At 40.5% G+C, this 26,785-nt stretch overlaps 1 protein-coding gene across 1 annotated transcript in view; it reads left to right on the top strand.

Annotated features, from left to right (window-relative positions):
- COL13A1 (collagen type XIII alpha 1 chain) overlaps positions 1-26,785 on the top strand; it is a 368,078-nt gene that overhangs the window by 34,974 nt on the left and 306,319 nt on the right. Inside the window, exon 4 of the mRNA XM_086922128.1 lies at positions 12,664-12,714. Coding sequence (XP_086778254.1) covers positions 12,664-12,714 — 51 coding nt within the window. The remainder of the gene's footprint in view (positions 1-12,663; positions 12,715-26,785) is intronic.

The following is a 26,785-nucleotide window of genomic DNA, read 5'->3' as shown; positions in this document are numbered from 1 at the left end:
ATCTTAAATAAATTAAAAAACAATTTCCAAACAACATTTTTGTAAATTAAAATTTATTTAGAAAAAAACAACAGTTATTACATAAATTTACTTTTTTAATTTCCTACCCTATAACACCACACAATTCACAACACACATCTAAATAAAAAAACTGTACTTCCTCAAATAACATAATTAATTACTAATTAAATAAATATTATTAATTAAAAAAACTCCTAAAATGATGTAACTTCCCACACGTTACCCCTATATTCCACACAACCCACAGTAAAATCTAAACAATAAATAATGTATTACACAGTTAAAACTTATTTTCAATTTTAAAAAACTAATAGTATTTAACAACTAATTAGAAAGTGTGTAGACTTAATTTACTCCCCACACTGTACCCCTATAACAATTAAACCTACACACCAAAAATACAAACAAATACCCTAATTAAATAGAAAATAATTAATTAATATTAATGATCAACCAATTTTTTTATTAATTAAACAAAAATGACTTCCGCCCTTTACCCGTTTAAACCCCTCAACCCACACCTAAAATTAATTACACAAATTAACTAATTATTAACTAATTTAAACAATACTTCGCACCCTTTAACCCATAAACCCCACAACCCACACCTAAAAGAACCCACAATTACCATAATTGTCAATTAATTACTTGATATAAATTAACAACGAATTATTAACTAATTAAACATGAATTACTTCCCACCCTTTACCCCTATAAACCTCACAACCTGCATCTAAAATTAATAACACAATTTCCATAATTATGTTTCAATTAATTCATCTAAATTAACAATTGATTTTAAATTAATCAAAAATAAATTACTTCCCACCCTTTAACCACATGAACCCCACAACCTGCACCTAAACAAATTACACAGTTACCATAATTATTTGTCAATTAATTAATTAATATAAATTAGCAACCAATTAATAATTAATTACTAATAAATTACTTCCCACAAATAACGCTATGAAATCAAAAATTAAATAAATAAAAAATGATCATGAATTTATCATAAATAAATTACTTCCCACCCTATTCCCCTATAAACCCACAACCCACTACAGAACTAAAAATAAAATTCCTAACTAGTAAAAATGTAATACATATATTGAAAAACATAAACAATACTTGTATAAAAAAATAAATCACATACATTTAAAATATAAACTAAAATACATAACACTAATAAAAAACTATATTTTAAACATCTATATTTTTGCAAACAATATTAATGACATATTTTTTTAACAATATTTCTTACATTAAATTCGATATTCTTGACCACAATGTTCTTGCTGTTGATATTTCGGAATCACAATATTTTCAACTTGATATTTGTGTAAGTCAACATTTCCAACTCCCCCTTCCCACGTCACCGCCCGGCAGGTACTCCCACCACAGGCCGCGGCTGCCAAATATAGGTTTAAAATGTTATTTTTGGAGAAAAAAACAATTGTAATTTAGCAATGAACATTTCTGGAGAGGTGATTCGATAGCTACGATAATGCATTTAAACAAAATAAATCCACTTCCTTAAAGGCCCTGGGATTAACTACTCATTGCCCTATTGAATTGAACTTAATAATTATCTGGCACCCATTTGTCTTAAAATCCTGAAGTGACTCAGGTCCGCATCAGTTTTCATCAAAGACCGCTGTAAAGGTGCAGAGAGTCTGGATAGCTTTATTACGCACTTGGTTTCGGTGAGGGTGAGGGAAATTCTGCATTTTAATGGCAGCCTTTTTCAAACCAAAATGTACAAAAACTCTCAAATAAACTAAGGACTTCATTGAACTTGGCAGGTATCTAGGCGCACCTCATAAAAATCAGTATTTATCAGACTCCACAAGCCAAAAGAGGTTGACAAGTCCTTAAGAACGTGCGATCCCTGTTGAGAAGTGCTAATGTGCACTAATACAAATATTAAAGCCCAAAGGTAAAGTGCAGGGATTAAATATTAACATACGTCATCTCTGCTAAGAAGTACAGAGGTGGTAGGTACTGTGTAACTAAAGATGTTTTCGTGTTTTCTTAATTACATGATGATCAATTGCAAATACATTTACCTGTGGTGGCTACTTCTTCACTACATACGAAAATAACAGATATTTTAGAACAGGGTAAACCACAGGTGGTGAGAGGTATAGAGGATCGGACCCCGGCTACACAAGCCTGCTGTAAGGGAATTGAATCACCCCACACGACCACTGTCCTGACCTTTACACACCTAAAGAGGATGCCACTAGTAAGGCCGGCAGTGTTAAATGCCCCAGGGCCACTCTGCATGCCTAGATGATACCATTCACCGTCTGCTGAGGTCGGAGCCACACCGGGCATGAGGCGACAATACGGACACCTACAAACAAATGAAAAACATCAGGAAAAGGGAAAGAAAATAGAGAACAGGTGTAATTAAAAGTTGCAAATCTTATAAATATAATATTGACAGCCAAATGGCAATGCAATGGAACAAAATATCCAATTCTTTCTTAATCATGCATAGAATCTACACAATTTAACAATGTCTTCAAGGAGGTTTGGCCACTTCATCATCATTTGGGATGGTACAATAATTAGATGACAGAGATGTTTTTGTAAAAGTGTCTGTCAAAAGTAAAGTAATAGTGTATTATTTTTCGTGATAAAAGGAAAATATTTGATAATATAAAAGTACCACAGTATATAGATGTCTACGTACACCAGGGGCACACTATTCGATCACTGCTGAAAATGGCATGATGAAGAGAAAAGTAACACTGAATACTGTGCTTCTTTGGATGCTGGAGAGCATCACCCGGTCACCAAGTGTTTACTCAGAAGTCATCATTGAGGCTTTCATTGGAACAGTTAAGTCACGATCACTACAAAACAAACTCCATAAAAGAATGATGCTTTGTCAGGGCATGGTAACATTTTACAATGAGAATTTATATGGTGCTAGAAAAGCTGGATCCCAGATGAGGGAACAGGGGAGGAGGCTGTAGGTCGTGGCTGCAAAGGCTGTTTCTCATTTCGCTCTCAGACTTATGATTCCAAGTAGTAGTTGGCTTGGAGCTCAAAGGGCAATGATAGCAATAACATTTAAGTATGACCACTTTTCACTGCGGGGTATGCCGGTGAAGCTGATTGATTTATCCCAGCTTCCCAGCATCTGTGCTTGTTGTAAAGAAACCAAAATTCGTAGTAAACAATCCGGTGTCTTGCCCGAACAGACCACAAACTTGCCAATATCGGCTCAATGCAACATGTCAGGAAATGGGACAACAGCTTTAAAACAACTGTATGCTTTACTTGGTGGCCAAGTTAAATATATATCTTGGTTCACATAAAATATTGGCAGATAAGTGACAAATTGCCATCCCACCTTTCCCTCATCCAAACCTGCTTTAACTGCTGGATCTTAGGTATTCATTTCTGTTTGTTCGCTCATTACTTATGTTCCACTGTCTTCATTTCAAATGTTCCTCTCACACTATTTCTATCTGCTGTCTATTTGTTTTTTTAATTCGGTATCTGATATTTCTCCCTACACATATGGTGAAAGGAATTCAATGCACTTTCTACTATATCCTTAACATGCTTGCCTAATGCTACTCCTGTGACATCCCCTGACAAGTCTTATCGTAGACCCCCGTACTCTAGGCTTTAGTACCATTGAGGAATGCAAAGGCGCCCATTACATAACCACACCTCAAAACCAGAAGAATATATCTAGTTACTTGCAAGTCTCTTTTTAGGTTTTCTATTGAAGATATTGCCCAATCTTGATATCACTCTTTGGACTTTGTTTTATGTGCAATTGCATTCTGGGTATTTTTTCTAGAACTGCACACAGTGCTCCCTAACATATCTTAATGTTGAAATGTGCAGTAGATATTCAGCTTTATTTTTTCCACCCGTCAAATATCTCCCCATTCTGCCCTGACTTCATGAGCACCTGCCGAATGAAGTTGCATGCTACTGGGAAACTTTCAGATAAGATAATTTCAATATCTCATTGTGTCTTATACCTCTGCCTCCTACACTAAACTACACACCAGGATGTCTCTTCTTCAAATGATTCACTTTAAATTGGCAAAGTTGAATATGGGACATTTTCTCAATGAGCTGCTCATTTATACAAACACATGTGGCTCTTCTTCCCAGTGTTTCTTAGAAATGGGGCCTCTAGTTGGCAGGGGGTTTCACCCTGTCCAAGTATGGACCTTCCCCCTAGTCAGGGTAGGGCAGTTTCATAGCTAAGATTACCCCTGCTCACCCCCTAGGTAGCTTGTTATGAGCAGTCAGGCTTATCTCAGAGGCAATGTGTAAAGCATGTGTACACACACATAAACACACAGTAATGCAGTTAAAACACTACAAAAGGAGTCCACACCAGTTTAAAAGTAGCAAATATGTATCTGAATAAAATAAGACCAAAACAACAAAAATCCAACATACAGAAGTCAAGATATCACTTTTAAAAGATTAAGCAAGTTTAGTCCATAGAAATCAATGGATGAATGGATGCGTTTGTTTAAGAACAAAGTACCTTAGATGCGTAAAAAAATCAAAGATGGTGCAAGGATCAGGGGAGGTGAGGTGAGGTGAGGTGCTGAAAAAGCATGGCAGGGGAGGTAATGTGTTTGTTCTTTACTGTTAGGCAGAGGTGGTGATGTGCTGATTCCTTACTGAAAGGGGAGGTTTATGCATCGTTTCCATACTTGGAGGGGTGGTGTCGGATCAGCTTCCGGACACTTGGCCTCGGTTCCTTACTGTGGTGCAGAGTTGGCTTAGAGGGATGATGCGTTGAAAATCCAGATGTGCTGCGTCAATGTGGCAGAGGCGATGTAGGCGATGCGTCAATTTTCCAGCTGCAAGGCAGGCGTGGCATTGATTCTTCAGCCGCAAGCAGGTGCGGCATCGGAGTCCAAGCGGGTACCGCGGACATCAGTTGCATGGTGCTCTGGACTCACCCTGCGCCGATTTTTCTGATTCATGATGATGGTGAGCTGTGGCCTGCAGTGAAAGCCGCAGTCGATTCATCAGAGGAAACCACCCTTCAGTGCAGGTAGTGGTGATGCGTCGATCATTTGCAGCGAAGCATCAAGAAAACAGGTGCTGGAAGTCGATGCATGGATTTTCTCCTTAAGATCACCAGATTACACTTCCAAGGACCCAGAAAGATTTGGAACCACTTAGCAAGGACTCTCAGCAGAAGAGCCCAGGCACTGGTAGGTGAAGTCTTTGATTGCCCTGAGACTTCTTAACAGGAGGCAAGCACACACAAGTCCTTGGAGAACCTTGGAAGCAGGGTGTAGACAGCAAAGTCCAGTCCTTTCACTTCCAGGACAGAAGCAGCAAGCAGCCGGCAAGCACAGTAAAGCAAAAGGCAGAGATGCATTTACTCCTACAGCATTGAGTTCTTCTTCCTGGAAGAATGTCAGTCCAGATGTGTTCTAGTTTTGGGCAGTCGGCGATCCAATACTTATACTCCTTTCTACCTTTGAAGTACACAAACTTCAAAGGAAATTCTTTGCTGTGCACAAGATCCTGCCTTTCCAGACCTAGCTCCAGGCACACTACAGGGGTGGAGACAGCTTTGTGTGAGAACAGACACAGCCCTATTCATGTGTCAGTGACAATGCCTCCAACCATTCTAGTGTAGGCAGCCCACCAGCCTGGTGATTGCCCAACAGGATATGCAAAGCACACCTCAGCTCTCTTTGTGTGACTGCCTAGAGTGAATGCACAAGAACCCAACTTATCCCAAGATATGTATTATACAAACAGGCAGAGGCACAGAATGGTTAAGCAAGACAAGGCACTCTCACTAAATGTGGCATTTTCAAGCATGCAATTTAAAAACCAACTTCACCAAAAGATGTGCTTTTTAATTTTTAGTTCAGACACCCCTAACTCAAAATCTCTATTTACTTCCAAAGTGAAATACCTAAAAGATATTTCAAGGCAATCCCCATGTTACCCTATGAGAGAGATAGTCCTTCCAATAGGGAAAAACTAAATTAGCAGTATTTCACTATTAGGACATATAAAACATACCTTTTAAATGCACTGCACCCTCCCCATGGGGCTGCCTTGGGCCTACCTTAGAGCTGACTTACATGTAGTAAGAGGGAATGTTTGCGCCTGGCAAGTGGGTGCACTTGCAGGTCGAAATGATAGTTCAAAACTGCACACACAGACACTGCAGTGGCAGGTCTGAGACATGTTTGTAATGCTTCTCATGTGGATGGCATAATCAGTGCAGAAGATCCACTAGTAGCATTTGATTTGCAGGCCCTGGGCACACTTGGTGCACTTTATGAGGGACTTATTAGTACATACAATAGACAATCATAGATAAAAAACACACCAATACAATTTACATAGGGAGCACTTGATTTTAGCTTTGGTCAGCAGTGGTAAAGTACCCGGAGTCCTTAAACCAGCAAACACGAGGTCAGAAAAGTACAGGAGGAAGGCAAAAAGTTCAGGGATAACCCTGCAAAAGTCCAACACCAGTGTTTCTGCCAACCGAATAATCTCTAATTATAGAATTTAGTTTCAGGTAGATTTCTTTTTATTTCTAAACCATTTTGTATCTAACCTCATCTAATCTATCTACTGACAAACTACTTGATGGAACTTAAAACTGTTAATACACAACCTTGATTAATTTAGGAGAAAAATGAAGCGCTTGATATCTGTATTTGCCAGACACATTTTTCTCAAAATGTCAGCACGACTATTCCCCTGGGATCAGTCTTTCAGATGTCTGACTAGGATCCATATTGACTACAAATCGGACAATATCAAAATTAATTACTATTGAGCATTGACTTTCCCATGGCCATGTAACCTTTGATTGTCTGCAAGAAAAGTATGACCATAAAATTTGCATTACACATATGTTCTTTTTACCATTTACTGGAGGTTGTATTGACATTAGTGAGAGCGATAAAAGTGTAACGACCTTACAAAACAGAGTTCGGTACCATAACCACGTTGATAAGATTCATACCCATCCAAATTATGATGGCAGCAGCTACCCAACCTAATTGGTCCTGAACTTCTCTCCTCTGTTATGTTAATTATGTTATGTTAATTATTCATTTCTATAGCGCTCGGCTACTCAAAAAGAGTGTCCCGGCGCTTTATTGGAGAAAGAGAAAAAAACTGCGACATACTAACATAACACCAGAAAAAAGAATAAAAGAAGTGTGAACCAAAGATTCACGAGAGACCGGCTACTGAGTGAACAGCCAAGTTTTAAGGCCTTTCCTAAAAGCCAGCAAGCTAGTGGCTCCCCGCAGAGCCAGTGGCAAAGAGTTCCACAGCTGTGATGCCAGCAATCCAAAAGAGCGGCCTCCGAGGCGCGCTTTCTTTACCCGAGGGACAACAGCAAGGTGCAGGGATTCCGACCTCAGAGACCTGGTCGGTTGATAAAAGACCAGTCTCTTTTGGAGGTACTTAGCTCCCCCCTTGTGAAGAGCTTTATAGGCCAAGGTCAGCGCCTTAAAGGCGATCCTCTTGCGGATGGGAAGCCAATGCAAAGTTGCCAACAGGCCCGAGGCACTGGAGCGCCTACTAAGACCGAAAATTGCCCTGGCAGCGGCGTTCTGCACCACTTGAAGCCGCTGCAGCAAGTACTCTGGAAGGCCCAGGTAAAGAATGTTGGAATAATCCAACCTGGACCCAATCAGAGCCTGGACTGTCAGCGTCCTATGTTCCACGGATAGCAGAGGAAGGAACCTCCGCAGCATCCTAAGGATGCCAAAGCAAATGCCCGACACCCCCAGGATCTGGGATTTCAAGGTTAGCCTGTTATCCATCTTCACCCCCAGATTCTTAGCAACCTGAGAGGAGCAAGACGGAGGGAACATATTCATTGGCCACCAAGTCTGCCAATCTGGCTCTGTGTCACACCCAAAGAAAAGTACTTCGGACTTGTCGGAATTGCACTTAAGGCTGTTCAGATGGAACCAATGAAAAACAGCCCCAAGGCAATCCCGAATACTCTCCCCATCAAAGTCACCTCCTCTCTTACAAGAGAAGAGGAGCTGGATGCATTAAACACGAAATAGGAAAAAGCCCCATTCAAGACAGGGTCAAAATAGCTAAGGACTGACATAAAATGTACCCAGAAGATCGATCGTGCTTTGAAAAATGTTCTATTGCTGCTCCACAAATGATTTTAAGATATCGGTTATTTGCTTCAATAAGTTCATATTTTAGGTTGGGGAGTAACAGTCAGGAAAATGTGACTTTGGCCTGCAGTTCTAATGGACAGCCTTCATACGTAGTTCTTCCCAATATTAACGAATGGTGTTTCCCTTTAGCCTTGTGTTTACTTCACATGATCATTAATACACAGATAAAATGTTTGTTTTTTCCTAGTTATGTTAGGTTTCCTACCTGGTCATTCATGTTTTAATTTCCTCCTCCGGATTGGACTGGCAAGCAGTGCCATGATGAAATGGCTGGTTGCTATGACGACAAGTGAATAATGTATTCTGAACCCTATTCAGAGGAGAGGATGGGTTAGACATATCCTAAAACAGTGAAACATTCCCCTTTCACCGGAATATGTAGCAGGGTCTATTTTTTACCCCATCGCTTTTCCCTATCAAAGAAGAATTTCCTAAGGAATTATAGAACAAAAATCACTGACTTTGCTTATCTGATGTTCTACGATTGAATATGAGTGTAGATGATCTAAAGGGAGGGCCAATGGAATAATGCGCAATGGTGGATCAAATCATGCTACAGGATTGATTAAATTATGCAACAAGAAAAGGAATATTATGCTGCGTTATGAAATCCATTTTGTGGGAGCATACTTTTGCTCTGTATGGGGCTGAACTGTGGGGCTTACAGAAAGTTGATACCCTGGCCCACCTTGAAAATAATTTTCTCAAGGATTTGATGAGGTTGCCCCACAGTACTCCTACAATCCCACTACTGTTAGATACAGGCACCCGCCCAATTTGTGAGCAAGCTAATTTACGACCTTTGCTTCTCTGGTCCCGGATTTGGAATGTCCCCGAATTGTGCAGCTACGCTGACGCCTTAAAAGACCTTCTGTCGCTTCCAGGTTGCAGTAAGATACCCTGGTTTAGGGAAGTCAAACGCCTCCTTTATGAGCTGGATTTGGGTGACGCCTGGGTCGACAAAACCGCACCCCCTAAACAGTTCCTGAAGAAAGTGTATTGGCTATGGGTACACAATAAGAGAATACACAATTCCAACCACTGCAAATCTGTCGCCAAGTTCTTGTTAGTCAAAGAGTTCCCCTATAGGGAACCCTATTTGGACCTGATTCACAATTCTGGAGACAGATCTCTGTATTTTAAATTTAGGGTGGGAGTGCTTCCCCTAGGCTCGTTTACCTCTACCTGGAAACCTCCACTTCAAACGCTTCCACATTGCCCGTTCTGTGCTTCAAGGGTTGAGTCCATCGCCCACTTATTGTTTGAGTGTAAGGTTTATGCAGCACCCAGATCGAAATGGCTAAAACCATTGTGTAGGAGCCTAGGAACAAGATCACACTCAGAAGCCCTACGCATACTATGCTCAGATGCCCGCCCATTTTTTGCATGTTGTATGGCTAAATTTTTAGGTTGGGCCTGGCGTATAAGAACCTCAAGGAAGCTGCTACTCCAGTAAAGTGCCCCTTGATGAACTATATTTCGTAAGGGTGCTCAAATGTTAATGTTATTCTTATTTGCACATCTCGCTCTTATTGCTTTTACTCTTAAATCTGAAGGTATTTTATATGATGTAAATTGTATCGTTTTACTTGATGCTTTGTATTGCTTTTATGATATGCACTGTATCGAAATAAAGCTTACTTACTTACTTACTTACTTTTGCTCTGTAGTCACTTAGCACATACTAGCTCAAAAGCTAAACCTCATTGGTATCAATTTGACACCTGAAAACTGCAACTGTAACTGAAAGTTGACCTCATAAGCTTTGTAAAACACGTGTGCACCTGCGCAGCATCCTGCATGGTGGTTTGTTTTTTATGTAAACTTTAATATGTTCGCACTAGAAAAAAATATTTTTTGAGATCGGGAAATTGTGCCACTGATAGTAGATTATGTGGCAACTTCCATAATCTATGCAGGATGGAGGTCGATAATATCGACCTATAACATTATTGCATCTTGTGCATCACCTACCACTAATTATAGTAAGTGTGTAATTACTATTCTCACCTCCACATTTAATGATATATGTTTAATACTGCGATTTAGTCATTGGTTTGAAGTAATGTATGTGATATTAATGTCTCGTGATTTAACACTAGCAGTTTAGTGGCTTTGCACAATGTGTGACGTTCTAACTGTGAAAAAGCAGCATACCTGCTGGTGTTGTCGGTGACACATAAAGAGTTTGACACTGATTGGTCCGTGGTCCTTGATATTTAGTAAATTATAAAATGTATTGATTTTGTGCAGAAGTAGCAGGCGCTGAACAGGTTTACTCAAATTGTGTGTGGTGCATGTTTTGAAATTCAAATAGGGAGCCTAGCACCCTGCCCTAACGTGTTTACTTCTTTACTTCTAATAACGCTGTTAATACTTCAATTCTTAAATTAAAAAAATAGCATTAAACAAACCTTTGGTTTTGTCATTTGCAAGTCCGTCACATGGTCTACTTACTGAAACAAAATGAGGCCGAGCCTTTAATCAATGTCACCTCTTCTTTTTAGCGACTCTCGTAATGTCTCAACACTGAAGAGTTAATTTGTGTGTTCTGCATCCGATTTTACGTTTGGTAATATTAGGAGCCACGCACAATTTAAAAGTAGATGTGAGCAAAGAGAAATAAAGTTAATTAACTCAGTGGTAAAAATAAATTGGTGGTGTAGGGCATTTTTAGTCTTTAAGGAAGGGCGCGTTTGCGCAGCAACATCTTAATAAGACCTAAATGGGGAAGGTCGGTGGTGACACAAGGAATTTCTTTTCTCAGATGTATCTGCCTTTCAGCAAGACAAGGTGGGCCAGAATCAGTATAATCATTACAAATTGTCTCCCTCAGACACAGATTAATAATAATAGTTGTGATAAGGCCAAAACCATAACCTGAAATTAAGAATGGTATAAAGTGATAGCAGGAAGCAAAGAAAGTGTCAGAGTAGATGAGTCCCGATGTATTTAACTGTGGTCACTATCTGGGTGTCTATTTACCAGTTCTCGTCATAGACATCTCAGGGTAATTAATGGGTTGGCCTTCTAAATGCTTGGGTAAATAAAAAGTAGTACACTTTTCTTTTTTAATATTGTGTAGTCATTTGTGTGGCATTGGATTAAAGTACACTTTTCTTTTTTAATATTGTGTAGTCATTTGTGTGGCATTGGATTAAAGTACACTTTTCTTTTTTAATATTGTGTAGTCATTTGTGTGGCATTGGATTAAAGTGCTGTAGAGATGGTAAAAGGCAATATAAGCTTTCTTCTCCTTTTCTGGAGGAGCTTTTCTAACTCTTTGTCTGCATTGCCATCATTCTCACCAGGCAGATAGAGAGAAAGGTGCATGGTTAATCAGAATAAGTGTCTTGTTTTTCCTGCTGGACCTCATAGGAACACTCCCCGAATTCATGCATCTTCCCAAGCAGGGAACTGTCTCATCTTTGCAGTAGCTAGTACAAAGGAGCTGGTAGATATTGTTGACATAATTACTGTTAACATGACTATTTCTGTTCGCATGACACCTTTTTTCTGTATGCAGAATGTAATTTCTATAGAGTATATGAATTCAATTGTTTGAACATGCTTAATCAGTTGAGGTATGCTTTTTTGTGAACGTGCAATATGGGTAGCAATATTCTTCTAGTATATTACTAACTTACCAAAGAGGCTGGAGTACACATATTTATATTAATAGTAAGTGTTATGGTTTTGAAGGTGTTCTTTGCTGATATTATAGAGTAGAGTTAAGGTCTCAGGTAGGTTGTAATCTGAACCCCTCATCCCTACAAGAGTGACAGTTTAGTGACTATGAAAAGGTTACCAACTAACTCTTTGTAACCAAGGACACAATGCTGTGGGTCTGGACTTCTGCTATATAAATCTTTTTTCATAGGAGTATTAATTTAACTACATCAAGTGAAGTGAAATGACCCAGAATTCATTGGCCCAAGAATGAAGCATTTCATTCTTGGTGACATGGAGTTATCTGGTCATTTGACCCAAGAACGCGCTTTGAAATGTAAATTATATCTTCAGCATTTGGGAGTTACTACAACATAAATCTGCATTACTTTAAGCTGCCCTTGTTCTTCTTCATCTCTAACATTTTATTTCTAAGATCGTGTTTTGTTCATCTACAGTATTGATTTGTCCTACTTCTTTCATCTGTGCTCCTTTTTTTCTTTCATTCCTCTTCCCTTCACTCTCTCACCCATATCCTTCCACTCTACCCAGCTTTCTTTCTCTAACTGTTTTACTCTCCTCTCACACTTTTGTTTTGTTCTCTTTCTGGCCTTATCTTCATTTTCTCTCTTGCACAGACGTTTGTCTCTCAATCTACGTTTCCCACCCGCACCATGCTTCCTCAAGCACCTCCTTCTTCCAAGCTCTGCGGTTCTTGGTAATCTTTATTTCTCACCTTTTCTTTTTTTCCTTTCTCTACCTTTCTGTCTCTCTACAGGGAGCCCCAGGAGAACCTGGCATATCCATCATAGGACCCCGTGGGCCCCCTGTAAGTGTCGCCTCTATTTTTATAAGTATATGACTTTTGTGCCAGTGAATCATGTCAATATAATAATACAAGAGGCGAAGACTCAACTATCACTTCTAAACAAATAATACTTGTATTACAGGTCTACTTAGCTCAGAAAGCACATTTGTACTGCAACGTCTCCCAGCATTTAGAAAAGTATCTTTTTTCTATTTGCCGTAGTTGTTAAAAGGATGCATTAAAAAACATTTATTGTCTATTCGAGGCTTCTCCAACGAGTAGCTCGTGAGCTACTGGTAGCTCCCCGCCTGCCTGTTAGAAGTACTCCTGTGTGCAACCCAACCTGCTTCTATTTCGTTGAATTAATACATGTATACTAAACTTGAAAAGTGTGTATTTGATATGAAAATCTATTTCAGAGCCAATCATTTCTAACGTACATTTAATGCTGAGATTTTAAAAATAAATCATGCAGCATTAGTAGACCTATAACTAATATTATTACTTTAAGTGCCGGGGGCATTGCCGCTGTGGCTGTTATTTATTACCCTTGTAAAAGCATTCCAAATTGACTAAAGATTTTTCTTACTTTAATGTTGGCAATCCTGCACTGAAGTGATTACGGCTGGTAATCTTGCATAGGGAGGTCACTAATATAACCTAGTCTGTTCTGTACAGCATTAATAATATTAGTAGCTTTCTAGTTAGTGAAAAGGTTGGAGACCCTTAGTTTCTTGAATGCATGCTTTGGACTCCCAATAACATACTTGCAGAAGATAAGAGTATCATAGAACTGTGAAGACCATTCCGGCCTCATGCTTTTCAAGTTTCAAAAAAATCATAATAAATTGTGCATGCAGGAAATTTCCTGGAGCACTTGAATCTCCCTTCATGGACCATCAGTCTGCTAAACCATCATTCATATTTTGCATTCACCCACCCACCACACAACATTGATAATAGATAAGGCCACTTCATCCTATGTCTCTCTTCACTGTGAATGTCAGCATTTTACTAAAAAGTAATCCACCAGCTAAGGCTGGTGTGCCAAACTCTATTTTCTTTTCTGCTTTCACTTCATGTTTTTGAAAATGTTTGCTGGGGGTTCCTATGTACCTATTGTTTTGCAGACATATGCAGGCCACCTTTAGACCATGACGTATGCATTTTAAACTTTTAATACCTATTTTATACACTTGCATAAAATAAAGAAACAAAAACTTTGCAGATTTAGAAAGGCAGGACCCCTAGGCTTTGTTAATGCCTGTTTCATTACTTAACCAAACATTGCAACCCTGTCAGGTTTAACGTAGGCCGTAGGCAGGCCTTCTTCAGTCCCTAGCTTATTTACTTTTTCATTTTGCATCAGAACTGCGGGCATCTGCAGTAAGACATGCTGTGGAGAGAAAGTCAAAACCATAACAAGAAACAGCAGCACTCACTCACTCCTAGAAGAGATTGTAAATTATTTAAGGTTTGGCAGACTGTACTCCATTTTTTCTGGGCAACTGAGGCATGTACTCGGCAGCCCTGCCAGGCTACAGTCTGCCACATTTCAGAGATGTGCACCTGACTGCAGCTCCTCTGAAGGTTGCCGAGCGACCACCATGTTTCATGCAGCCATTAAGCAAGCTTTTTTGTTTTCCAAAAAATAACTCCTGAGGCTGAGGTTTATTTTAACAAAGAGATGAATGGCGCTTACCTCCTTGGAAGTTTCTCCCAGGGAATGCAAATCATTTATTTTTCTATACAGTTCTGCCAGGCCTTCCGAGGAGGTCAAGAACGAGACAAGAAATATGGCACAACTTCTGCTCTAAGTAGGTAGTGAGACAGCCCTAAGTCTGTAAGGCTGTAAGTCTAAGGTTTCCATATGTGGAGCCAATGGGGCACCACCAGTGGAAGCATGGTGGTCTACCCGACTGTAACTGGAGCGTGCGGCCACGAGTTTTGCAACCATGTCTGTCAAATTCTCAAGAACTTCTTTAACATCTAAGGAGCATTTGATCTAAGTAGGCACTAATTAAGAAAGTTTAAGGCCATGTAGACAGACCTGTGCTATGGTTCACATGAATAGGGCACCTTTTGGATCAATTATGCAAATCTAATAATCAAAGTTTTTAATCTATGACAAGTTGAATGTGTTCCTTTGGAAATTATAAAAACATGAACACTGAGCACATTATATACAACAGTTGCAAAACAGACTTTTGAGGTGCTAAATCATAAACAGAAGCAACATGACCAGGGTCCTGGTGATAGGTCGTACGGGTCTGGGATATCAATAAAATCGCATTGGATTTTACAGTTACTGTGCAGTAATGTGGGACACCTGTTTCCAGTCATAAAAGCACACTAAATGCATAATTCCATGGTGTTTTACCATGTACACTTATCACATGCTCTGACCAGGTGGTGAATGTATGTGCAGGCCGGTGGATGAAATGGGGTTGTGTGGTGGCAGTAGGGCAGGGAAAAGGAAAGTATTTTCTTGCAGGTGGAATAGTGAATGCTGCCTCAGCAGGAACATGGGTTGACTGCTGCAAACCAAAGTCTTATGTGATTACTCTGACCAAAAAATCAAGACAGGATCTCCCACACCACAAAAACAGATGTGGAAAAAACTGACTAGGAATTATTTTAGGGAATTCCGCGCCTTATGACTCATAATCAATATACCTTGAATGAACCCCACTTGGTGGAACCTTGAGGTGGCAAAACTGGAGACCCCAACATACCTAGAGCTAATTAATTGATTCAAAGTGTATGTTATATGTATAGTGTGCTTCCACCACTACTGTGACCTCTGGTCTTGTCATTTTGACCGTTACGTAAATAATCTGGTGAGATGTATGAGATTATGAGAGGTGCTGTAAACATGAGGCTGGTACTAGGTATGCTTGTGTCCTGACGAAATGTGGTGAAGACATGGTCACATAATCAGGTGTATTTCTGGCCACTTTTGTTTCAGTTCTATCTAGATAACAAGGGGAATGTAAACTCAAAAGCTGTGTAACCCTGCAAGCAACTTGATGCTTATAAAGTGGAAGAGAATGATGATTTCCTATTATTTTTTAAGGAAAGTCTTAATTTTATTAAAGACAGGGAGGCGAGCGTTATGCTTCACTAATCTTGCTTTTATTAGATATCAGCAGTCAAGAACTTAAAACACTACAAGTCCCATGAGGCTAAGAGAAAGCTAGCCAATGGGAAAACGAAACACAGCTTATGCCAGCAATCTCTTGCATTTCCTGGACTTGGGTGCAGGACTTCTTAACAACATTATAGGCCCCCTGGCAAAACAGTGCACTGGGCCCTACCTGCACAACTACTCACAGGAATTAAACTGTTTAACGGAAAAGTTAAGGTGTTAAATTCTGGTCTGCATAGGGCCTCTATGCTCGTGGGGCCTCCGGGCAACTGCCCAGCAGACCCATGCTTTAAGACGGCACTGGTTGGGTGGGCATCATAATGGCATCTGAGTGTCTCAGATTACAGCAGCATATGTCTGATGATTGTGGCACACTGCTAGCTGTCAGGAGAAGGTGTGTGGAAATGCTCCATAGCCCTACAGGGAACAAGGAAGAAGGAGTGAGGGAACAAGTGTAAGTACATAAGAACAGCTGAAGACACCATGTACGATTTATGGTTTGTTTTGGTCTACCTCTGTCCCTCAGTATTCCTGCAGCTTGAGTTTTCCCCAATAGATAAGTTCAGCAACTAGCCCTGGCAATAAGCAGGCAGAATGCACAACTGCAGAAGACTAGTAAACTCATAATTCATAAAAATACATATTCCACCCATTCTTCTGCTGTACTTTAGGCAGATACGTCTATCAATCTGAATAAATCTATCTATCTAAGGTTGCTGTAATGTCAGGTCTTCTGCTTGGTGACCTTACTAGAGGATTGTCGAGATTTCCAAGGCTTCACTTATCCCTCTAGTCATATGCACAACTCTGTGGAGAAAGGAGGTGTTCTTCACTTGCATACAGGTGGCATATGACAAATATACCTAAAAATTAATCACTTCTCAATGGCCTTTGTGTATCTGTGGTTGATATCTATGCATGTACATAAATGCACATTAAGACATTACTATTAAGTTGTTAAAAGCATAAATTGCCATTTGGTGCCCATAGAGATTGCCACTGTCTTTGAAAGTGACCCAACTATAGCCAGCGAAACATGACTCTGAGTCCTTCTAACAGGACTGATGTGCCCGTTCACAAGGAGGGCGCGAGCACTGATTTTAACCCCTTCGCTGCGGCGGCTATTCCGCCTCAGCGCTAAGGGGGCGGGGGGCCGCGCGGCGCGCACATGCTGGAGACGGAACGGCTCCGTCACCAGCCGCGGTCGCGCTGTGCTCATGACGGAGCGGTTCCGTCACGGCTCCGTCCGCTCAATGGAACGCTCAGCGCAGGCGCGGAATCCACGCCGCGCAGGCGTGCAAAGCGGGCCGTGACGAAACCGCTCCATCATCAGCACAGCGCGACTGTGGCTGGTGACGGAGCCGTTCCGTCACCAGCAGGGGAGGGGTTAAAGTGTGTGGCACTTATGCTGAATGAGAAGAGGAAAAGGCACAGTATACAAGAGCTGCCAGAAACCACACTACAGCCAATGACACCAAGGTCAGCCGCGCTGAACTGATGGAGGGCGAATAACTCTTTAAGAGCATGAAGGCTTGATGTCTAACAAGGCATTCTGGAGTCCTCTGGACTTTTATCATGACCGTAGCAAAGCAGGGAAGCACTTTACTTGAAGAAACATTAACCCCTGTGTTCTTTATTTTTCCGATCGCTAATTGGCATGTTGTCGAGAGAATGAAGTTACAACACCCTCTTTCGGAGTTCCTCTTTTGATTACCCGGCGAGGAGCGACATCATTGACCTGGAGGGGTCTTCTCCTGCATAATTGACTGGCAGAGGTTAAGTGAGACCCAGGGCGACGGGGACAGTTCTATATCTGGTTTCCCACCTCACTGTCAAATGTCCCATAATTGGCTTTAGTAATGAGAAACAGATTAGCCCTCTCCGTGGCTGGGTGGCGGGGACCTGCCCCTCGGCTCTGGAGGTGGATAAATGCAGGAAAAAAACTCTTATTAAAAGGACACTTATTTTAAATGTGACTGTACAATGTCAGGCAATCACATTTTAAATTCGGATTTCAGCTAGCTAGCCAATTAAAATACAAAAAACACCTATTTCTGTTTCATATCGGAGCAGATCAATGCTTAATTTGTAAACAAAACAGTAAGTGCCAGGGTCCTTCTCAGGCGGCCACTGTAAATTACATCTCTCATTGGCCCTGCCAGCAAGACAATGACATGCAAACACAATTACTAGCCATCGCACTCCTACAAGTATTTTATTGAATTGTAATTGCATTTATATAGTGCTTACTACCCCTGATGAGGTGTCAAAGCGCTTTTTCGGCGAGTAGCACGCTACTCCGGAACCCATAAAGGATTAGTGTTCAATTAGTATATTGAAATTTGAAAGTGATTTCAGTGGTGGATAGGTTAGTCAGTTATTTGTATTCAGAGGATAGCGGAGAGGTAGAAGAGGGAAAAAAACGTGCATTTATATAGCGCTTGTTATCCGTGATGGGATGTTGAAGCACTTTTTTGGCGAGTAGCACACTACTCCGGAACCCATAGAGGATTAGTGGTGAATTAGTATAGTGAAATATGAAATTTGAGAAGTGGACATGTTAGTCTGTTATTTTGATCCAAAGGATAGTGGAGAGATAGAAGACTGAAGGATTTTATGTTTTTAGTTTTTGTTTTGTTTTGGAGGTTATAGCAGTAGGAGGAGGCTTGGGATGAGTAAAAAGGGATGTGGAGGAGAAGAGTCAGAGGGAAGAGTTTAGAAAGGCTTGATTTGGGGATCGGTATAGTAAAGAGGTGTCTGATGATGCAGGGAGGGAGAGAGTCTAGAAAGGGTTATTTTGGGATCATTGTAGTGGTATGGGGATTGGGGTGAATTAGAGAGTGGATGTAGAGAATATATTGATAGAGATATAAGGTGAGAAGTAAGGTAGTGAATTGGAAGGAGTAGTAGAAAGAGGTTTGAGATGAGTCAGAGAGTTGAGGTACAAGATATATTGAGAGAGGAATAGGGTGAGAATCGGGTAGTGCATAGGCTATGCTGAATTAGAAAAAAGTAATAAAGATATAGATCCATAAGTACATGGAAAGTATGTAGATGCATAAAGGAAGTAAGTATATGTAGATTAAAGATATTGATAGAGGTGAAGGGTGAGAAATAGGAAAGTGCACTGGAAAGAGTAGTAGATAGAGGTTTGAGGTCAGTCAGAGAGTTGAGGTAGAGGATATTGAGAGAGGTAGAGGGTGAGGAAAAGGGTATTGCATTGTATGATTTTTTAGAAAAAAAGCAATAAATGTATAGATCCAAGTACATGGAAGGTATTTAGATGCATAAAGTAGGTAAGTATATGTAGATCAAAGATCCATTAGATAAACTCTGGTTTTCAAGTGTTGTTGTACTAAAAAAAAGATTTATTTATTTATATTAAAACATAACTATTATACATGTTTATACAAAGCAATACACATATATAGGTGCATATCTATAAAACAAATACATGTTTATGTACAGGGTGGTATGCTGTATATTTCTGTTTGTGTATGGTGCTTATGTGGGGAAGAACCAATTCTTGAGGTGTTTTCTGAAGATAAGGTGGTTTTCCATGGATCTTATGTTGGGGGTAAAGAGTTCCATAGTTTGGCGTTGCCTGAACAGAGAAGGATGTGCCACCCATGTTTTTTTTTCTTGTATTGTGGGATTTTGAGGCCCTTGTTGCTTCTCTTTTTTTATATATATTTATAGTTTTATTGTTTTCTTGCAAGGAAATACAGCAATACATAAATAAAAAGAAATCCAGCTTGAATACATACAGCATACAAGAAAAAATTCAAACAGTATGGTTAAATCCAATCAGCAATAGGTGCCATCCCTTGTTGCTTCTCACTGCCTTGCTTGCTCCATTTATTCAATCCACACCACTTAAAAAACAAGCATTTGTAATGCAATAGGTCTCGCATTTGTGAGAGTTTAAGCTATAGGCATTGTAAATGACAATGCCTTTTATTTATCTGTTTTGAAATTAACACATAAATAAAAGGCATTGTCATTTACAATGCCAATAGCTTAAACTCTTGTAAATGCGAGACCTATTGCACTTCAAAGAAGCGGCCGCCATTTTCCCGGCCTGGCGGGAGAGTGAATGTGCACAGAGAATGCTGAATGTTGCAGGAAAGCATGTTGTGCCTGCAGTAGGTGAAACTCATTATAGAAAATAGTGCTTACAGACTAAATAAGATGTACTGTGTAACAACTGAAGAAAAAAGGGCCAGTCCTCATGGGAGGTTACATAGGAAGACAAGGCGGTGCTAAGGAGAGATTAGTCCATTAATGAATCAGAAGTCAGGATTTAGGAAGGACAATGACACAGGCCAATGACAAATATGGGCAGGGACTGGGCGTGGCATCAAATCCATACTCGAATACAGCATGTCTCGCAGAACAGCGCATGAACTGCCAAGGCTCGACCTAGAAAAATGCTTTCACGTTTTGGTTTTCTTTGTAGTTTCCGATCCAAATCAGATCAGTAACTAGGAAGGAAAAAAGCAGCCACGCCAATATGTAGGCATGCATACCGACAAAATCTCGGGTGATGCATGCCAAAAGCATTCCTTTACCCTCTTTACCATGAGTTGCATCATCATATATGCTGTGCAGCATGGCTAAAAAGGATCAGCAAATCCAAAGGTCTCAATGGCGACATCTATTGGCTTTGCCAATGCATGCTAGAATTCTTATGAATACATTAAAGTTGAAACCAAAATGATGAACTGTTTACTCCATGATTACGTAATTTATGCCCTTCATAGTGTTACAAAGTACTGCCACATGCTTTCTTCTTTTTTTCTTCAGATACGTTTTCTTAACCACATGCGTGCGGGGGTTATTTTTGCGCTGTGCGGCTTTTTTCGAAAAACCGCGTTACATGACGAGCTCAGCTCGTCATCCGCACACGACCACAGTGGCTGATGATGAGCTGAGCTCGTCATCAGCATCGAAGGGGTTAATTTTAAACCAGGGCTCACTAGAATTGTATTGCCTCATAGTGTTTTCTGTGTTACAATGTTTGCCTGGCATTAAATGTTGTTCCTCTAACTACACATAATTTGTTTACCAGCCGTGCCCCACAAGAAATGCGTGACAAAGCCCAGTCAACAAATACGGCCCTTGGGTTCCAAACACTCGGCTGGTGCACCTCAACTCTGACCACCAGCATATTGCATTCTAATGTGGTCACTCGGATTCAACACAGTCCTCTTTGGTGACATCACAAGTTCTAGGAAGCAGGCCATGGGCAAGAGTAGTAGCACCATTTCTTTGGGTCCAACTCTGCCACACCCAAGGTATAAAGGTCACAGACCTTCATTAAGGCCATCCACATGTGTTATGTTAAGGGACAAAAGAGCAGTGCAGGCTGGATTAGCAGTCATGAAATAATGTAATCCTCACTGTAAGCAACTCTTTCCCCTCCTCACGTGACAGTACGGGTGGATGATCCAACAAATTAAAAAGGTAGAGCCAAGATAGAGGTGAGCTAAGGGTCTTTCTTGGCTCTAAGAGCCCGTGTATTAGATGAGCCTTGGGGTGTTTAGAAAAAGTCATAGTTTTAAAATGAACTTAGAAACATTCTTCCTGTGCCCGCCCAGACAGCTATGTCGTTAGTGAACTAAGAGGCAAATGAGTTGTCATATATGCCTTAAATGTGGCCTTGATTCTTATTATAGATGAAGCAGTATTATAGTCTGCTAAATTAAATACAAGGTTTTTGTACAGCACACATCATGAACACATGCATTTGAAGGTTCTCTCATATGTGATAATGAAGAAAATTGAGTCTCAGTGCAATAACATATTTGCCTAGAATCACACCATTTGAAAGCAGGGAAGTTGGGATTGATCACAGTGTTCTTGTCTCATATTGAGCAGTTTACTCACTAGATGGCTATCTTTTTCTGTCTCCTGATTAACATCAAAGGTTAATGCTTTGTCTTTAAATGTTGTGTCGTCCATTTCAGACAAAAATGCATCAAAGTTCTAGACATGGCAGAAAATATTGAGTGTATATAGAGAACAACGTGCTGATGCCTATTATGCTTTTACAAACATGTTTTCCCTCTAAAAAATGGCTGTTTATATAGATCTGTTGCAGAACAAATTCCCTGCGTTCACATAGTACATGAAAGAAACATTAGCTGTAATTATGATTATTAAAATGTCGCAAAGTAATAGGGCTATTTTCAGCTATCAAAACAAAGTAAACCTCTGCTTTGAAAGAATCCAATCTTCGGTTCTCCAATGCTTTAATGTTTAGGGTTAGCAGAAGCAAGCACATTGATGCAATATATCTAAGAGGATTTTGCCAAATTAAAAAAACAAAGAATCATGCATGTTTCTTTTGGAGTAATACTAGGAGAAAGCAAGGTTTTCCCAGGTTGCTTTATCTTCTAACAAACCATAACATTGCTGAATGAAGGCGCCCTCACTGGTGGTATTGAGTCATTTGCCACCAGTTGGCTGGTGTCAGAGAAGAATCCTTGAACTTTCATGCTTAAAGTGGTTAGGGTAGGGCCATTCGTTACAACTCATAGGTCACCCTCACTTCTACCCAAGTGGTGGTCTGGAAGTGTATGCTTAAAGCTGCAGGGAAGCTTGTAAACAGAAGGCAGCAGGAAGTAGAAAGTGGAACTATCAAATTCTAAGGAAGAGAAGGATATGAACTGCAATGCTGAAAGTCATAAGGGTAGGGTCATACGATACAACTCAGAGGTCACCATCACTTCTACCCAAGTGGTGGTCTGGAAGTGTATGCTTAAAGCTGCAGGGAAGCTTGTAAACAGAAGGCAGCAGGAAGTAGAAAGTGGATCTATCACATTCTAAGGAAGAGAAGGATATGAACTGCAATGCTGAAAGTCGTAAGGGTAGGGTCATACGATACAACTCAGAGGTCACCATCACTTCTACCCAAGTGGTGGTCTGGAAGTGTATGCTTAAAGCTGCAGGGAAGCTTGTAAACAGAAGGCAGTCGGAAGTAGAAAGTGGATCTATCAAATTCTAAGGAAGAGAAGGATATGAACTGCAATGCTAAAAGTGGTCAGGGTAGGGTCATACGATACAACTCAGAGGTCACCATCACGTCTACCCAAGTGGTGGTCTGGAAGTGTATGCTTAAAGCTGCAGGGAAGCTTGTAAACAGAAGGCAGTCGGAAGTAGAAAGTGGATCTATCAAATTCTAAGGAAAAGAAGGATATGAACTGCAATGCTAAAAGTGGTCAGAGTAGGGTCATTCGATATAACTCAGAGGTCACAATCACTTCTACCCAAGTGCTAGTCTGGATGTGCATGCTTAAAACTGCAGAGAAGCTTGTAAACAGAAGTCAAGAGGAAGTAGAAAGTGGATCTATCAAATACCAAGGAAGAGAAGGACAGCCATGATACTTTGTTTTGAATAAAGATAACAGAGGACAATGCCTTATATGGAGAATGGAAAAAATAAAGTTTTCTATGTTAAGAATAGTTTATGATGATCAGTGCCTAAGATACTGAGTTTCATCGATAACAGGGATTAAATATCACCACTAAACTTGAATGATATGTACCTCTATCATCTTGTGGGTAGCTCCTATAATTTGATATCTATGAATATGCTTATTATAATCTACTTGGCTTCAGACAGACTCAAGTAACATGAATTTAGGCAGGGGCAAGCCAAAATCTCAGTCAAGAAGTAGAACTCTTCTCTTAACTAGATACCTACCTACCTTTTCAAGGGCCGCTCTAAAGTAGGAGGGGCTGGAGGTCTGGTTTATCCATAGTCAGTGTCTTCAGAGCATTGAGGGGAGTCAGGTCATAGAACAAGGTGAAGCGTTTCCTAAACCAGAGACCATATTGACCTTCAGTATTATTTTTTTTGGCATCAAGCAGGGTGCCCAAAATAAGACTTTAATGATTCCTGAGGGTCCTGAGCACAGGCCTTGAAATGTTGCCAAATGCTTACTTGTTGACGCAGTGGGGTGTTTCAATAAGCCATATCGCACCAGAACTATTTACATATCTTGTACTTACAATTCGACACATTATATTTGTTCTCGAATGAGCCATACCCCCCATCCTAAGGACTTCGACAGAAATCTCGAAAGTTCCATGTAGGACTTCGAGTGGAACGATGGTAAAGCCTATGCTGCGAGGAAGCAGGACAGGGGCATTCATTGTAACCAAAAATGCTTATTACCTTTTTTGTATGTCACAAAACTGGAGGGTAACTCTCAAATGACTTGCGTTTACCTGCTTCGTGCCTCCATGCTGCCAAGTTGTACTGGCGGGGTTAAAACAATGCAATGAGAAGACTAGGTTCAAGTTATTCTGAGAGAATAACGAAACCTGTGGTTTTGCCAAGCAGCAAACTTTCTCTGAAATGGGCCACAGTAAAAACATCCGTTATTTCATAATTTCCAAAAGCTCTAAATGCAAGAATTTATTTTGTCTTTATTTTGCTATATGCTGGGTCAGAATGAAAACATGGTTTATGCGTAGATTGTGCCACTGGCTTAAAAACTAAATTTCCTCGCATATTTGGATGTAGTAATGTCATTAAACTTCTTAGAGCTGCAGATCGTGGTACAGTAATGTTTTAATTAATTAAAAATGTAATAAGTAATTGTAAAATTGTAAATTGATACTTGTGTAGCGCACTACTCGCCCGCAAGGGTCTCAAGGCGCTTGTACGAATACCGCTGTGGAACCCATCCTGGCTTTCCCTGTGAGGCGTCCACTCCTGGGCACCCCCAAGGTGGAGGCCAGGCATCCTTAGCGTTGTGGGGGCCGTTGTGGAGATTAAGCAAGCTATTGCCCAGAGTTGCAGAGTGGGACTCCATGATTGGAATCGGCACCGAGGCGAGAATGATCAGGTCCGTGGAATTTTGAGCCCAAGACCCGCCGAGGCGGGGGAATTGAACCCTGGTCACAGGCTAGACCGCTCTAATCATTGGGCCACACTTCTCCACTAATGTACCACACCTTATGAGCTGGAATGTGTGATAGACCTATGGATAAAATATAAAAAATATATTAAACATTATAGTAAATAAACAGAGTCTGAAATACTGCCTCCCTCTAGTAAATTACCTTCAGCGAAAACGTCAGGTACCTTTGAATTACAGGAACACGGTTGAACGGTGTTTGCAAACAGCGTTCTATTCTCATTTGTTCCACTGTTTTTTGTTGTTTCTTTAGTTTTAGAGCAATTCCTTTTGTAGAGGAAATGGGGGAGACCATTTTAGAGATTACCAACTTGTCGGGTCAGAGTGAAGGTATCAGAGCTCGAACTGGGAGGTTTCCTGTAGTGTGTTGTGTTTATTATTGGTCCTTCCTGTTCATAGGAGTGGTCGGAAAGCATTGAGTCCTTAATGATTCATAATTGCCTTCCCCTGGAGGCATTCGACTGTGGACAGATGCTCGGATTTATAGGGCAAGCCAGCCGACTCTCTGTAAGGCTCGCACCTAATTAGACGTTTCCTGCCCCGTCAAGCACAAAGGGCTGGATTCGCCTCCACGAATTCCCCAGGAGCCAGTCCTGCGTAGAGCCAGTCCTGCGTAGAAATACTGCCACCGTACGCTTAAGAGGCACGTTATGTGTAAGAGGCTTGCAAAGCATAGCGGTTTATTGGTTGTTAAACAATGGACGCTGCACTTTCTCCTGCAAATGTGTTTGCAGACCTTGCAAGATCCAGTGACAGAAGGGTCTCTTGTCTCGGCACAAGGTAGAGAGGTGATGTGCTCTGTCTTGATTTATACATGTGGGGTATTTTGGGTATCCGGTAATCCTGGTGCACACACGGGAATCTGCTACTGGTGTTGCTACTGACATGCTAGAAACCTCAGCTTTCAAGTTCCTCTCGTAGGCCTGAAGCATGCAGCTTGCCACGAGTGCAACGTCACAGCCTCGCGGATATATAGAAACAGAAATAAAACTGGGCCCACAAAGGGAAACTGTAAATCTGCATCAATCAAAGTACACTTGCACACAGGTGTGGATTTATGATGCATACCTAAAAAGCTGCAATAGTCACAGCTTTCCAGGCTCACAATAGACAATATCAGCTGACACATTTTTTGTGTTGTTTCCCTAGTTCAGAATTCTGCATGGGGAACAATGCTGAATAGAGGAAAGGCTGCCCAAATATGCAGTGGCACATTTTCCTCACCGGAGTCTATATCCCGGGCTGACATTGCTAAAACTAAAAGCAACATGCTATTGAGGCTATCGCTAATAAGAGAGGAAAAGGAATTAATAAAACCTTTGGTCAGAGCACACCTTTTGGTTGCAAACTCACCGGGTCCTAAATTCTACCTCACTCTGGTTAACCGGCCCTTTCATAGGTTTTTATGAACTCGTTTTCGCCTGAACACGATTCATTTGATATTAGGCCAGTACACATCCTGGTGTAAACCTGATGATGTTCTTCCTTGTTCTTGTGATAGCTTTTCTATCCAAGATACTATGCATTTTATAATGTTTTGTGGGCATTTTATAGTGGAAAGGAGGAAGTATCTTGTGCCAATCTTAAAAAAGGCAGGGTTTCTGCAAGTTAGACCTGCACTTCTTTACTTGCAGCTGCTAAATGACCCTAGCATTATCTTTCATGTAGCCAATTATCTGGAATCTGCGGTGCGCACCAAGAAAGGACTTATGGTGAAAGAGAGATTGGACACATTATCATGATGTACTGCACCTTGCACTTTACTGGTCAAATATCATCTCAATTATATACCAGGTTTACGGGGATGGCGGCACAATGTTTTTTAACCTTTTGTATGACAAAGTTAACAGTGATGATTTTAAAATATCTGGAGTTTTGTTTTTAATTAAATTATGAAATGTGATTTTTTATTCTAAAATTGTATGTTTTTTAATATTGTATAATGTATGTTTCTTTATTATGAATGTATGCTTCTTTGTACTGTACCTTTTTTTGATATTCATTTATCGAATAA

The sequence above is a fragment of the Lissotriton vulgaris genome, chromosome 5 (genome assembly GCF_964263255.1).
Source record: "Lissotriton vulgaris chromosome 5, aLisVul1.2, whole genome shotgun sequence".
Lineage (NCBI taxonomy): Eukaryota > Metazoa > Chordata > Amphibia > Caudata > Salamandridae > Lissotriton > Lissotriton vulgaris.
This window is presented reverse-complemented; position numbering and strand designations above follow the sequence as displayed.